Source organism: Dasypus novemcinctus, chromosome 5, assembly GCF_030445035.2.
Source record: "Dasypus novemcinctus isolate mDasNov1 chromosome 5, mDasNov1.1.hap2, whole genome shotgun sequence".
Lineage (NCBI taxonomy): Eukaryota > Metazoa > Chordata > Mammalia > Cingulata > Dasypodidae > Dasypus > Dasypus novemcinctus.
This window is the reverse complement of record NC_080677.1, coordinates 144,752,181-144,767,267: the sequence shown is the minus strand read 5'-3', so window position 1 is coordinate 144,767,267 and position 15,087 is coordinate 144,752,181. Positions and strand designations below refer to the sequence as shown.

Below are 15,087 nucleotides of genomic sequence, written 5' to 3'. Positions count from 1 at the left end.
ATAATTCCTCCCTTTTTACAGGTGAGGTTCAGTAAGGTTAAATAACTTTCTCAAGAGTAGACTTATTATGCTCTTTTCCCAAGGGTAGACACATGTATGTAAGCAGATTTTCCAGTTTGGATCTTGTGACTGCAGTTCTGGGCATTTTTTCCCTTCACTTCTATTTTCCAAATAGTGTTCCTTTCAACATTAATGCAGAACTTAAATATATTTTCTCTTGAAGGCATAAAAATGTACTTTGGCAAACTAAACTCTGTGGCACATGAAGCCGTAAATAAAACCCAGTACCTACAGTTATTTAATATAGGAAGCCTCTGCATTTTTTTTTTAATAGTAATCAACATCATGTAGAACTCTGCAGACAACACTTTGCAAATCTGCTCCACATCATGTCCATTCAAGGACTTTGATAAGTATGTATCTGGTGTTGTCAAACTATAAACATGCTGAGGAAAAACTGCATAAAGGAAAAAAATTCTAGGGAGAAGCCTTATAAAAAGAACAGACACATTAAAAACTCTTTTCTGCTCCCTTAGACCATTCTGCTTTCCCTCCCCCTCCTCGCCAAGCTACTTTCATACCCTTCAATGAGAATGTGAATAAGAATGCATTTGGCATTGCAGACATTATCTCTATATATTATTTTCAATACTTTCAGGTCTCATGCCCAAGTTCTTTGATGTGAGTTATTTAAATTTAAGAACAATGGCTGAAGATGAAAGAGTGAAAAAGCCCTCTTGTACTATTTCTCTGTTTGTAAAAAGTAACAATTTAGTGTCATATGTGATGATGCAGTGAGTCAGTGAACGCAAATATCTCCAGGGAACCCTTTGTTCTGCTATTTTTTTCACCAAGTGGAAATAGTCTGATAGGGGGTGGGAGATATTAACTAAAATTCTGTTCTAAATGAGACATGTTCATTTATGTGGGTGTTCTTATTTGTGTTGGGAAACTTACAAAAAACCCAGTTAAAATAACGTTAACTGTCTGGAAATGCAAAAATTACCATGAATTAGAAACTGAAGTCATTGTAAAGTTAGTGTTAACTATTAGTACACTAAAGCAAAGAATAACCATTTCTGTTTTTGAAAAAGTCAAGCAGTCTAGAGAAAACACTCAGGTATGGGAAAAGTGGACTTCAATTTTGGTTATAAAAGTACAATCTGGGCACTGGTGTGTTATGGTGGAGATCTCAGTTTCCCCTTTTGCAGAATAGGAGGTTAGGTCAGATTCCAGCACTCTGAAGGTTTCTTTCAGCTCTCTGAGACTATGAACTTTTTAAAATACATAAGGCCATTCTATCCATGTGTTTCATTGTTGATATTTAAACAAATGCTGAGTGTCTTAACATGCTCAATGGGAAAATGAGGATAGAAAGTCTTTCCAGTGCATATTGTAGGTTTATTCTAAGGGGAAAAAAGTTATAAATGAAGTGCTCGAGAGTTATAAATAGACATACAATATTTGTTTTTGTTGAATTTAGTCATAGTGGAAGTTACAGTCAACGTCAATTGATAGCTCTGAACTTATATATATATGTTTAATATATGTTTATTTATGTGTTTGCATGTGTATATGCATAAATAATGCACACACACATAAACTAATTGAAGTTCTGATCACTGTTTTATATAGTTTCACCTATCTCGAAGAAGGCTTAGAGGAGTTCACAAAATTAGCCAGTTTCAGACTCTAGAACAACAGCAAAACAACAAAAATGTAGCAAAACACAGTGGTGAAAAGCACAGACTGTCAAGTTAGAATGACTTGAGTTTAAATTCTGACTGCCGCTAACAAGCTATGTGACTTTTGGCAAGTTTCTAAAAGTCTTAGCTCCTCATCTATAAAAGGATATATAGTTTCAGATTTGTTCTTATAAGTTTTTGTAAAAATTAAATGAAATTCAGTATAATATCTAAGCTTAGTACTGTACTTTGAGCATAATAAACATTGATAAATGTTAACTATGTATTATTAACCATTAAAACTATTTATATACAGACTCTATGCACTTGACAGTAGGGAATTAAAGAGTCTTGGTTCATTACCCTCATGGTTCTTAAAGTTTATTTGGGAGACAGACATCAAACACGAATAAAAACATTGCACAAAATAGCCATAAAATTATAGTCCCTCTAAGCTATGTAGAAAATCATAGGGTGCTATGAGTGAGTCCAACAGGGGAGACTCAGTCTAGATTTTTATTTAAGACACTTCTTCCTAGGCACAAAGACGTGATTTGGAGTGAAGACAAATCACAGAGGCAGTATGCCATTCCCCCAGTCTACAAAGAATGTTGATTTCTATTCCTCTTCCAACTCTCCAAGTGATAGGTTAATGCTGGACTGCAACTGACCTTTTGGCCTGCCCAATTTCTCCTAGGAACCTCAATCCTAGTTCTTTGTTCTGCTAGCAGAGCAGGGACTGGGCACGAACTAGCTTCAGACACTCATAAGCAACATCTCCTGATTGGGTCACCTTGGCACCTGATCCTAATGTCTCAACTCTTTTTCATCATTTTAAGCTGCCAAGTTGTGCTGATGTGATGTAGGAAACACACAAAAGGCAAAAAGTCTGGTCAGAAGACTGGCATATCATCAACCTTGTGCCCATTAAGCACTGTTTAAGATAATAAAATGAATTATATTATAATAGACTCCATCCTTAAGTTAAATTATTTGTAGGTATACTCCTCTTCTTTCAAAGCCTACCCTCTTTTGAGAGAAACTTTCCATTTTTCTTATTGTTCTACCATCACTGTTGCCTAGTCCAATACATGCTACCTCATGCAAAATAAATAAAATGCAAAATAGCACATAACTACATAAAAATAGTGTTGCATAAATTATACCAAAAAAAAAAATAAACAAATTGGGAGATTTCAAGAACGGTCAAAATTGGCCAAGACAATTGCACTCTACCCACTTTCAAATCAAGTCCTAAACTAAGTGTAAAATCCAGGTTCCAGATCAACATGTTAATTGCTTGCTAATAAATTTTAGAGTGGATTTTTTTCAAACCATTACAATTCTAATTAATAGCTTATGTGATTTAAATATACAAAATGTAGTAATAGTTGCTGGGTCATTTTCTTACATTTCTGTTAGATTTGTAGAGTTCCATGGGTTATATCTCAAAACATAGGCTATTCCTGCAAAAGAATTATTCAAATCAGAAGCAAAATATGACCTAAACCCTGAAGTGGAAGTTCTTTTCTGTGCCTACCATACCTATTCTAATGAAACAAGGATCAATGCATACTTGCCTTCCAGGCGGAAGAACCGTGGCTTTATGTGACGATGGAGATACCTAGAGAGGCATTAAAAAGTACTAAGAGCTTGACTGTAACTCTCTATTCATTTATGGTGCTTAGCTAAAGCATCTTTCCTCAGTACTCAACCCAATCATAGGTTTTCTGCAAACATTTAAGTAGGGCAAGTTTGGCTTAGTGCAGGTATATTGTACGAAGCTCAAAAGTTTTGCAGGCAGAGTCTTACAGCTGCTTTTCTGGATATAGTTTAGGTTCTGTAATATCTTTTGTATTCTAGAGAGCAAGCAGGCAAGCTATGTACTTTTTCAACATTCATCAGAAATTATCAGCAGAATTAAGCTGCTGACAGTGGAACGAAAATGTTGAACACAGCAAAGAAGAGGGATCCTGGTTTGATTGTACTTATGAGGTTGAAATGAGGTTAACAATGAAAAGTTCTTAAGAAAATTTGTGACCCCCATGTTTCTGAGGCCTACTTGTTTGTTTCAAAAATTATTTCCTGAATTTAATGAGCAATCATATAATGATTAATATGAACCAATCATTATTTACGCTGATTCACAAATATCAATTCACCTATGAGATAGCAGCAATTGTTATTCCCATTTCACAGATGAAAAAAACTGAGATATGGTTTAATAATTGCCAAAGGTCAGAGCAATGGAGTTAGGATTTGATATAAAATATTATTACCTGTGTCTTATCAATGAAAAATAGGCTATGATCCATCAACTCACCCAGAACAACATATCTGAACATCCTAATTGTGTCCAGTGTTCTTAAAGGAATTCTTTTTTCTTAGATAAGGAAAATTATCTGGAAATATCTGGTCCATAAGGAGCTTGAAAAGGATGTATGTAAAGATAATGAACTAACGGAGAAATACATGTGTGCCATTTTCATATCAACATGTTAATGCTTTCTAATGAATTTGAGAGTGGACTTTTTTCAAGCCATTTCTATTCTAATTAATAGCTTATGTGATTTAAATGCGAAATGCAGTGATGATTGCTGGATCATTTCCTTCTGATATTTTGGTTAGCTTTTTAGGATTCCATGTGTATCCTTTTAAAATATAGGCTATACCTGAATGAAATGTTCAAAAATATTTCAATGGACCGTCTGCCTCCTGTAAACATTACCTTCTTTCATTCAAATGTTACCTTTGGCAATAAAACTGTCAGAAAAAAGCCCCTCTTTAGGGTTGCTTTCATTGTTGCCTAAATCAAGCAACAGACTCTGAAATCCCTCTCTTCATAAATCAGATACTAACACCTCTGTCTTTATACCACGATTTTCTTTGCGAGGGGGAACAGCCATGTGATATGAAGGAAAAAGCAAACAAACAAACAAGCAAACAAACAGGCAACCTCTGAAAAAAATGAATACCCCTAAACAAGCTGTCTCCCAGGGAACTGCAAATCTTAGTCCCTTTCTGAGAAACTGTGGTCTCTGTTTCTTATGGAGATAACTTTCCCCTTGAAATAATGAGCATTATAGTGAATTAACTAGTTAAAAACTATTGGGTCAGAGAAAATAGTCACTGCATCTTCCTGAGAATCTAGAAGCATGATGTTCCTTCCATACAGCCTAAAGCAGAAAGCTTTGCAATCCCAGTAGTAGTATCCCTGGATGCAAGACGGCCCCTTACGCTTCTCCCAGATAAACTGGTAGCGTGTTTTTATTCCCTCCAGTGCAGTGTCCTTTCCTTTCTATCAGGTCCTGGGCATATCCGTCAGTCCAAATGGGAGCTGAGTTTGCAAGCTGACAGAGGATGGAACGGGCTGGTGGTGCTGATGTCAGAGCCAGAAGACAGTTGTGATTGGATCTAATTAGACTTTGCAGCAGCAAATAGACAAGCTCCCTGCGTAATTGGCTTCAAAGTGGCTGGTGCCAAACAACTAGCAGAGGTGCAAAAAGTAGAAGCCCTGCATCGATAGCCCAGATCAAGGGAGGCAGACGGAAGGAGAGCAACAGACGGCGCTTCAGATGCGCGCGTCCGCACCTTTGCACGCGCCCTCCGGCCGATGGAGCGCCTCAGCACCCCGGCGCGGATCGCGGCCCTCGGCCCCGCGGAGAACAAGTGACTGAGAACAATCAGAGCGAAGGCGGCGAGCGCGCGCGCGCTGGCTCGGGGGCTCAGCCCTAAAAAGTGATCCCCGTCCCTGATTTGAAAAGCGGAAGCCTTAGCGGCGGCGGCGGCACCACAGCCAGAAAGGTGGTATTATTTAAGAACTCCTTGCTTTTTGTGTCTATTGAATCCCAGCCATGGCATCCGTCCTGGGGAACAGCCGAGGGTCCGGAGGACTAAGTAGTCAACTCAAATGCAAGTCCAAGAGGAGGAGGAGGAGGAGATCGAAGAGGAAAGGTAAGGGTCTCTCTTTCTGCACCTTGTCTGCCTGCTGGAGCGCTCTCATTTCTTCCTTGCGTCTTCTCGTCTATGTTTGTGGGGATTTGTCTGTTTTGAGAAGCTTCACTTTAGAATCCTGATGGGATGTACATGCAAAGCAGACCATGCCGGTGCTCTTATCCTTTTGTAAATTGCTAGGGGTTTCTGCAAACCGAGAGCGGACTGTGAACACAGAGTAGCCGGCTCAGCAAAAGATCTTTTTGCTAGGAGACAGTTTTAAAGGAGGATGAGAGGGAGCAGTGGAGATGGAACATATCGTTCTTTTGACTGAAAGGATGGGTTTTATTTTCCAAGTCCCACAGCCCCCGTCCCCGCACCCCGTTCCTGACTGCCACTGCCTTTGACCCTCTAGAGGTAACCTTATCACATGGTGCGAAAGGAAATAGTCACTGGAGCCAATATCGGTCTAAACCAGGATGTGAGAACTAGTGCCAGCTTCTCAGGTCCAAACTGTCTCATAGGAAGGACGGGGCAAAACCCTGGCAATCGCTTTCCCCAAATTGGCTAGTAGTTTTTACTTAGTATGGCATCCGCATTATTTTGTAAACACTGGCACCTGCAAAGAACTTAGCACTTGTCCTAGGGGAAATAAGCAGAAATTAAGATATGAAACAAGAAATAAGCTTTGCATCTTGTTAGTGGTGAGAAAACGGTAAGCTGCGAAAGGAGCAAAAGGCAGCCTGATGACAGGTCGCTACTGGCAAGTTGTCATGTTGTGCCTCTTATTAATATTTGTGGAGATGGGCCGCATTAAAGTTGGCAAATTCCATCACAAGGACCCGGTGCGTCTACAGAGGAGTGTTGATGTAAAATTAGCAGCTGTTCCAACATGAGAAGCACTGTCCTAAAATACCATCATATCCTAAGTGCCTTCCATAAAAAGATTAAAAGATTTTCTAATGCTGCCTGTTCTTTCCCACAGACAGAAACTCCTGTTATTGTCAGCTCCTTATTGTAGGTTTGCAGAATAAAGTTCAGCTCTTACCATGATTTGAAATGTCATTAAAAATAAGTGAATAGAGAGATAAAAAGAACAGCTGGAAAGACAACTAAAAGTGATCCGATTTTCTGTTTTTTTCTAATGTAGAATGCATTATTAGATATGGTTAAGGTGGCAAATCCTTCCTCGAGAATTTTCATCCTCCTTGTGGCCTAAGATAAGTTTCTGTCTGATCTTTTGCTTAACTGCTCTCTAATAGTCCCCAACCCCTTTATTGCTTCTTCCAATAAAAGAAATTAGCCAGACTGTTTGAAGACATAAATGTCAATATCAAATAGTCATTAATTATGATTGCATGTCAGGACCACTGGGAATAAATGATCTGATAATTTCCTTAAGAAGATTTCAAAGGCTGCAGCTTCAGAATAGGGGTTATTTGGTAATTCTGATTTAACTCTCAAATTTGAAATCTTGCAATTTGAAGATTTCATTTTGAATAAGACCTGTCAATGTCTTTCAAAGACAATGCTATGAGAAAGTGACTTCAATATAGAGAAAATCACAGATTTTAAAAATGAATATCACTTTTAAAAGAGATAAAAGGAAACATCACCTTGTATACTTCTAAGTATTCATAGTTCCCTTTAATTTTTATTGCTCAGTCTATTAAAGTGTTTAAAATTGAAGCATATTAAATAATATATCATAATAAAGCAGTCTATAGAAATATAGTATAAGCTCATGGGAATTGTCCTTCTCAGAATTCATTTTTCCCCTTTAAATATCAGTCATGTTATGTTAGAAGGCATTCAATTTTGAAAGAAAAGAGGAGCTCTGAAAGAAGACTCACTCCATTTGCTATAAACTTAACTATAACAATTCAAAATGCAGTTTTTTAATATCAAAGATTTCTAGGTTTTAGTTATTTTGACTAACCAAGTCATTTAATTTTCATAGCCAAAAACTGAAGAAAGAGTAATCACAATGAGTATATTAATTTCTATTAAATGTAGATTTGGGGGGGAGGGGGCGGATTATCTGTGGCATCTGTTTACAGGTATCTTGGTAGGAAAGACAAATATTTACTTTTTGGAAAAAAGTTAATGTAGATGAAAGCAATCAAAGTAAACAATAACATAGCCATCCACAGGACACATTAAATAATGATTTGCATTTTCCTGAGAATAGATCAATTTATATATAATCCCTAGTTATTACAGATGCTGTTTTTCTCTTCTACAATGAACAATGGTGAATTTAAATAATGCTATATTTGTGAATCTTAAAAATAATTGAGGAGAATAGCCTCAACTTTTTAAGTTTATCATAGGTTAGACCTGTATACTTGTCACAATTTAAAATTCACACACGAATTGATCATTGTGAAGGAATTTTACTAAGGCTTTATTGAGTACCAAGTGAAGACATTGCTTATGAATACAATGTAAGGTCTCTTCTTATAGGCTGAATAAATACAATGTGTAAAATAAATGTTAATAGTTTTGCCCATGGTATGTGTGTGTGTGTATGTGTGTGTGTGTATCAACTTATTCTAATGAACAAGGATCATTTTTTAGTATGCTTCATAACTTTGTTTCCTGGTTTGTGAAATTCTTCCAGTTTTCTATATGTATCTAAAAATGGTGTTAATAAGATATGCCTTTATTGCCTAATATAATCTATGGGACCTGAAATAAAATGCCCTCTATAGATAAAGCTTAAGTGTGGTTTTGATATGACACTTTCATTATTGTTAAATAAATTTCATTGTCTCTGGTATGAAATATTTTCCTACACAAGGTACTTTTTTTGGTCACCATGCCACACAGAAAGTAGTATCTATTTTTAAAAGTAGTAAAAGGGAAAAAACTTAGTTACAGAATATGACTTTGAGATATTAACCAGCAGGGACCTGCATTCCTCTCTTGAATGAACTTTAAAGATACTCAATAAACCTTCCCCACTCACCAGTCCCCATTTCTCTGTCATGTTATTGGGGAACAATGTTGTCCTTTTAAAAAAAAAAATTGTGTTTTTTTAGTTGGGAGTTTCTCTTCTAAATTATTTATGAATGATTTGTATTGTCTAGACAAATAAGAAATGTTAACATTTGACTTTTATATGGAAGAAAGAAAGACAATTGAAAAACTGTAAAAAGAACAGGAAAACATCTCATTTATCCCTATATAGTTAAGAAATATTCATATTCCAGGTAATGTGTCAGAAATATAACAGTTTATTCTGCTTCTATTTCATTCAGAGAATTTTAGAAAAGTAACAGTAGCACTTGTAGTTTATGTATACTTCACTGCTACCTGTCATCACTAAATACCCATGCAGTTCATTTCTTACCGACAGTTCTAAATAATAGCACATTATTTTATATTTCTTTGTAGATTTCTAGGTGATTATGCACAACCCAAACCATATTATGTGGTTATATTAAGGTAAAGTTTCCTTATATTAGAAAAGAACAGAAGGTGTGTAAATCGTAAAAGGTATACATTTAAACCCAAAATAATAAAGATGACATTTTAATTTTTTATTAGTATCAAATCAACCAGGTGGAATAATAAGTAGAACCCATCAAACAGTGTAATGTATAAAAATAAATGTTAAAAATCATCCATCTCTGAGTGATGAGATAACTTTAGGATAATAAATTCAAGCAATTTTATACATGTATTTTAAATTATTTAAGTAGTTCCTATGTTTTGTATATATATTTTACTTTTTTGTGAGTGTATTTTTCCTAAAAGAAGCTATGCATTATCATCAAACGCATTTTTAAAATAAAATATCTTTTATTATTTTACCCATTGCTATACACAATATGTAAAATGACTGAAGTATCTGGAAATGGGAAAAGAAAAAGTTCTTTCAAGGCTGACATATTTGGATACAGACTGGAAAACTGTAAATTCAGTTGGTTCCATAAGGTAAACTTGAGGATAGGGCTTTATCTGAGGTAGATCAATCATCACAAGCTAGAAAGAAGAAGGAACTGTGGAGAACAGTACATTGAATTTGGACATCAGCTCATATCACTTATTTCTCTGAGATATTTGACAACAAATAAGTTACCCTTGAAATTTAGATGTTCTTCCAGAGTGCTGGGTATGCAGTCTCAGAAAATTTGAAAATGAATTTCAGAAACACCTACATAAGGTAGCTACATAAAAGTAAACTGATGAGTCACGGCCAGGTAGTGGAGAACGAAACAGGTTGCTGAATGTTGTGAAATGCAAATAAAAAGTTGGCAAAAAGAAATAGAATAAGTAGAGCAGATGGATGGCAGACGCTGGATTGTTGTGAAATGAAATTCCATGAAAAATTAATGAAATAGAAAGATTGTGCTAAGGATGAAGGTAGAAAGGCTGTGTGGTTCTTCATCTCCCTGCAATGCCAAAGTAATAAATGAGCGTGTTTCATCTTGGCTGGTTCAGGACCACAACTCCTGCACGACAGGCTGTGTCATCGTGCTCCACTATGTTCTCCGCTTATCTCACGCTCTGACAGCTCAAGAGGAAGGACTGGATTTAGTGATAAAATTAAATTGATTAAACCGTTAGCCATCATCTAATTTTATAGGGTTTTTTTTCCCCTTACTCTTTTCAGAAATTTGTATTAGTACTTCCAATTTCTAGTGACCCGTGTAATAACAGTAATTTGAGATTGCTTCAAGGGCATTAGATATGATGAGTGAATTTGAATTTAAAATAAAAATACGGGATTCATATATCCATATCTAAATAGTGGCAATTCAGTTATTACAGAAGTGCCGTCCCAGCAGCATTTGGTAAGGAAACGCAGAATGAGGAAATTTTATTTTTCCTTTTTGTGACATGGACAGATAATTTAGGCTCTTAAAGGATTCAGTGTTTAATTTTGAAAACACACACACACATACAATAAAGACAGCTAAAACATTTGAGCAATTTTTACACTTGTCTGCTTCTTTTAAAAAAATGCTAGAAAATTAATATCAGTGTACAGTTTTGGACAACTGATAAGGCAATATTAATTATACTTACCTGCTCGTCATCATTTAAAAATACTCTCAATAGAGTTGCATTGGTAAATTTGAGTCTTTATTACTAGGAAACACGATTTTTAGAAAGATAAATATTCATGCGTTAAATAAGATTCTAAAAGCATTTATTATAGCTATTCCAAAACTGTAAAAAAGAAGGTAAATGCAAAGTGAAATTTGAAAAGCATAGATGTCCTTCAGGAATAATTCAAACTATTTAGCTTTAACACTGCCCATATTGTTAAATGATGTTACAGGAAAAAGACATACAGCAGTGCATTGCCTGAAGTGTACAAAAGCACTCTGATTCATGTTGTTAAGTATTTGCAAGTAAGATGAACTTAATTAACCCATATCTGTACAAGTAAATGCTTTTCCTGCACTCAAATAGAGAAATACATATGGCTAAATACTTGATCATGCAAAAAGAATACTTTATTTCTAGCTATTAATGTATAATTCACTTAAGTATATATGACTATCAAATAAAGGGATCTCACTTTTGAAAAGAGAAAAAAGGCTCTTTAAAGTCTTAATCCACATGTCAGTTTGATATGCTCTTGTGAGATTTTCAAAACCAGAAAGGGAGAGGTACATTTGAAAATGTACAAGCTTATAGCCAGAACTAGATTCTTCTACTTACAAACATGACTATCTTAGTTAAATATTTTTGTGTCAAGACATCTGTTTTCTGATTAAACTTTGCTCTTTTATTTATTAGTTTATTTTATTTAAAAGGAATAGGGAACTAGGGCTGCTGCATATGAATTCTTGACTGATTTTGTTTAAGTAATATACAGCAAACATGACCAGTATGTCCGTAAATCTACTGTCTGCAGTTTTTTGAGTGAATCTAATTTCACAAGAATGCTGTCAAAGAATTAGCAATCTATAAAATGATATGTTTACATTTTAAGAGACCTATGATTTGCCTGAAAATTAATGTGGCCATTTCCAAAGAAAGCAGAGTTTTTCTGAAGAGTACTTTACATATACTGTGGATATTTAATCATTTTTTATTCTAGTTATAGATATTGAGTGTGAAGGGTGGCAAAATAATTAAAATTTTATTATTTTATTGATGGGAAATGAATATAACTAGTATCTGGTAAGAAAATAGCTAGTAAATGTCCTTTTTGTTTTATGAAATGCACATATATTGGCATTCACTATCATCTGCTTTAAGTAATAGAAACTACCAATAGTCAATGTTAAAAAATAGTGAACAGGTAACAAATTTTATATTCATATTAAAGAAGGGTATGCTTGATTAAGGAACAGTGTGCAGTAAATGAGGTATTCTTTTAAACATGGAAACGTAGCAGTTATGTTAAATATTGAAAAGAAATATAATATCAGTACTTAGGTGACATAGATTTTTTAAAAATTTCTTTTGAACCCTTAAAAGGTGAAATTTTAAGGGCTTTTTGTTTTTGTTTGTTACCTGTGTACATTTAAAATTACAGGATTGAAGATGTTTTTGTTGAGTTGCTTCCCATACAGGGAAAGCAATTAGAGCAGTCATGTTTATGTAACCGCTAATTCAGTACTAACATGAATATTCAGAGTAGCTGAAATCTCAAGCGGAAAAAGTCCAGCTATGTTTATACACCTAGTGTGATCAAAATCAGCCACAGATTAGAGAAAGAAATCCAGCATGTAGATACAAACGTGAATTCAGACAATTATTATTTTTAATATATGTATGTTTTCGCTCCTCTATTAATACTGTTAGTTCAAATCTAGATACATTCATTCAACTGAGCATTTTTATAACTGTCAATAGATAACTCATTTACAAAATAACTTTTTACATTATAAAATAAATAAAGGTTTCTTTCTGTTGCTGTTGTACTACAGGGGTAAAAGCATAATATGATTAATGAAAATAACATTGCTGAGAATATATTTGTAAAATCTCTTTTCTGTACAGTCTAAGCTAGAGAACGAATCTTATGCCTAAATTATAGCTTGACCCTTTCAGGTAGTTTGCATATATAGACTATTCCTTTAAATGCTTTAAAGATGCTATGGTGAACTTCGTAGATTTAATTAATCTTTGCTGCTTCATTTATTTGAGATGTAATCTCTGATTCTTGTTTCCCACAGCTGATAGCAGGAGATTTGTCTAATCATTTTGTAATGTCTTACATGATTTCTAAAATATGCCTTTTCAAATATGGTATTAAAATGGTAAAGCAGGGACTCAGCTCTCTGACTCTAGAGGCTATCATGAGTTGAAAATGCTAAGCAAAGTGAAATCCCTTCTTAAATGGTTAAAAACAAAGTGTGGGATGGCTACTGTGTCTAAGAAACAAGCCTTGGGAATCATAATAAACTAGTTCAAAGCATTTACATGTGACACTGGTAATTGATTTAAAAAAAAAAAAACTTTGTTGGTCTAAGTCTATCAGAAGTACACAGATTTCCTCTCTTTAAAATAATGGCAATATTTCCTAAAAATTTAATTGCATTTGGAAAAGTGCAATTTGATAAACATGAGAGAAACATCAGCAAAATTGATTTTGACCTCCTCTAAACCCTAAATCTGGCTGGGTGCAGTCATCCTTATCTATAACAGATGCGACACTTGCATTTGGTTTATGGCTGTGAAAATAGATGTGTCCTTAGAAAAAATACCCCATCTCTTTATATTTGACTGTGTTCAGGTCTAAAAACTGAAAAGTAAAATTGTATACAAGCTCAGACACTATCTGACATGTACAATTATAAAATGAAAAGACTGTTCTATGAATTTGGGTCATGAGCAAAAGAATATTTAAAAAAGAACACCTTTTACTGTTCCTTAACTAAATGAAAACATAGGTGGCCTAATTTAGATATTTTACTTGTGCTTTAACACTGAGTATTAATATTGTGGATGAAATGTCTAAAGGTCTATCCAGAATGTAACAGAATTCTAACAGAAAGTGACTTTTTGTCCAAAATATATGCTCCAAGGAGGTATTTTAAAAATTCAAATAATTCCATACTGCCAACTTTTATTGCTAAAGAATAAATAAATAATGTTGAAATAATGATCATAGTTACATCCCTGGGGAGAATACTAGGACAAACAGCAGATTTTGAAAACTCAAAGAAAACAGCAAGGAGAATTCATGAACTTTGGCAGTCTTTGACAGAGAGTGTGCTAAGTATAAATAGTGTCACCTCTGAAAGTAGCTTTGATGCATAATAAATATGTTGTTCTGATATCCTTACACTATTCCAATCCCAGGAACAGAAAACAGGAGTATATGCAGCACTGATCGAAAATTATGAGAAATTGTTATTTATTTATTAAGCATTGTCATTATTTATTAAGCATTCAGAAAGGTAAAGTTATTCATTTTTAAGTATAACAAATTTGAGAGTTCATATAATTTCATGCTATCACCTGGGTTTTAAAAAAATTTTTGCAAGGAAGTTAAACCATAATTTGGGCTTTGATATGTAGATAATGAATAGAATTTAAATCATTAAAATTTATACTCACATGCACATATTCCTAATATAAGTGTGCAATATAGAGAGATAACAGACTGTGTTGGACATATAAAATGCATATAATCATTTATCAAAATATTCTCTAACTCTGGAACAACAATACTCTGATACGTAAACATTTCCAGAAGGGTATTTTTAAGATTATGCATAGAAACAAATCATAAGTAAGCATCTGAGAGCACACATTCCTTGAGAGACAGTGAGTAATGATTATGGTTTGTGATCATGTCTTACAGTACAGAGGGAGACATTAATTGTTTAATTGTAAAATTTTCAAGACATCATTTTTTAATTCCTCTTTGTCTGCATTTCAGTTGAAATGAAACAAATGTTTTAGTCTTTGGAACTAATAAAAAATGATCTATCCTTCTACATCATAAAATAAGAGAAAAACAAAACCCACACTGGTGTGAAAAGATTTTAATAGAAGAAGAAGAGAGCGAGAATAACTTACTAAGTCTCTTTCCTCATTCTGTACCCTGATTAGAGTGCATTTCCCTGCATCTTATTTTCTGTAGCTTTCAAGACAGAAAGGGCACTTGATTTAAAAGTATAGGGCAGGCTATCCAATTCTGCTTTGTTTGCAATTTTGCCTTAAACTTTATATGTGTATTCAGACAAGGACTATATTTGGTGTGTGTAAGTACCATTTATTAATTTGTAAATACATCCACTGTACCTACTATGAACTAAACAAGGAGCTAGGCACTGCAAAAGACTCAAAGAAAAAATGTTGACAACATCCTTCTCTCTGAGCTTATATTGTCTATAGGGATATAGACATAGAAATATGAAATCAAAACATGGTATGCAAACAACCTACCATGACCCTAACATTGTATTTGAGTCTTTAGGAAATTTCTTGTTAAGTACGAAATGCTATCAGGTGTTTTCACAAAGTTCGATTTCTATTGTATTTCTTTTAT

General features: G+C 34.4%; 1 protein-coding gene across 4 annotated transcripts in view; it reads left to right on the top strand.

The window, feature by feature from the left end:
- Positions 1–4,664: 4,664 nt before the first annotated feature.
- Positions 4,665–15,087, top strand: part of ADARB2 (adenosine deaminase RNA specific B2 (inactive)) — a 627,544-nt gene continuing 617,121 nt past the window's right edge. The window contains exon 1 of one of the 4 annotated variants that reach the window (XM_058297664.1): positions 4,665–5,639. In XM_058297664.1, the coding sequence (XP_058153647.1) occupies positions 5,540–5,639 (100 nt within the window). In that variant the 5' untranslated portion in view covers positions 4,665–5,539. The remainder of the gene's footprint in view (positions 5,640–15,087) is intronic. The other 3 variants (XM_058297665.1, XM_058297666.1, XM_058297667.1) reach the window with 3 other exon arrangements.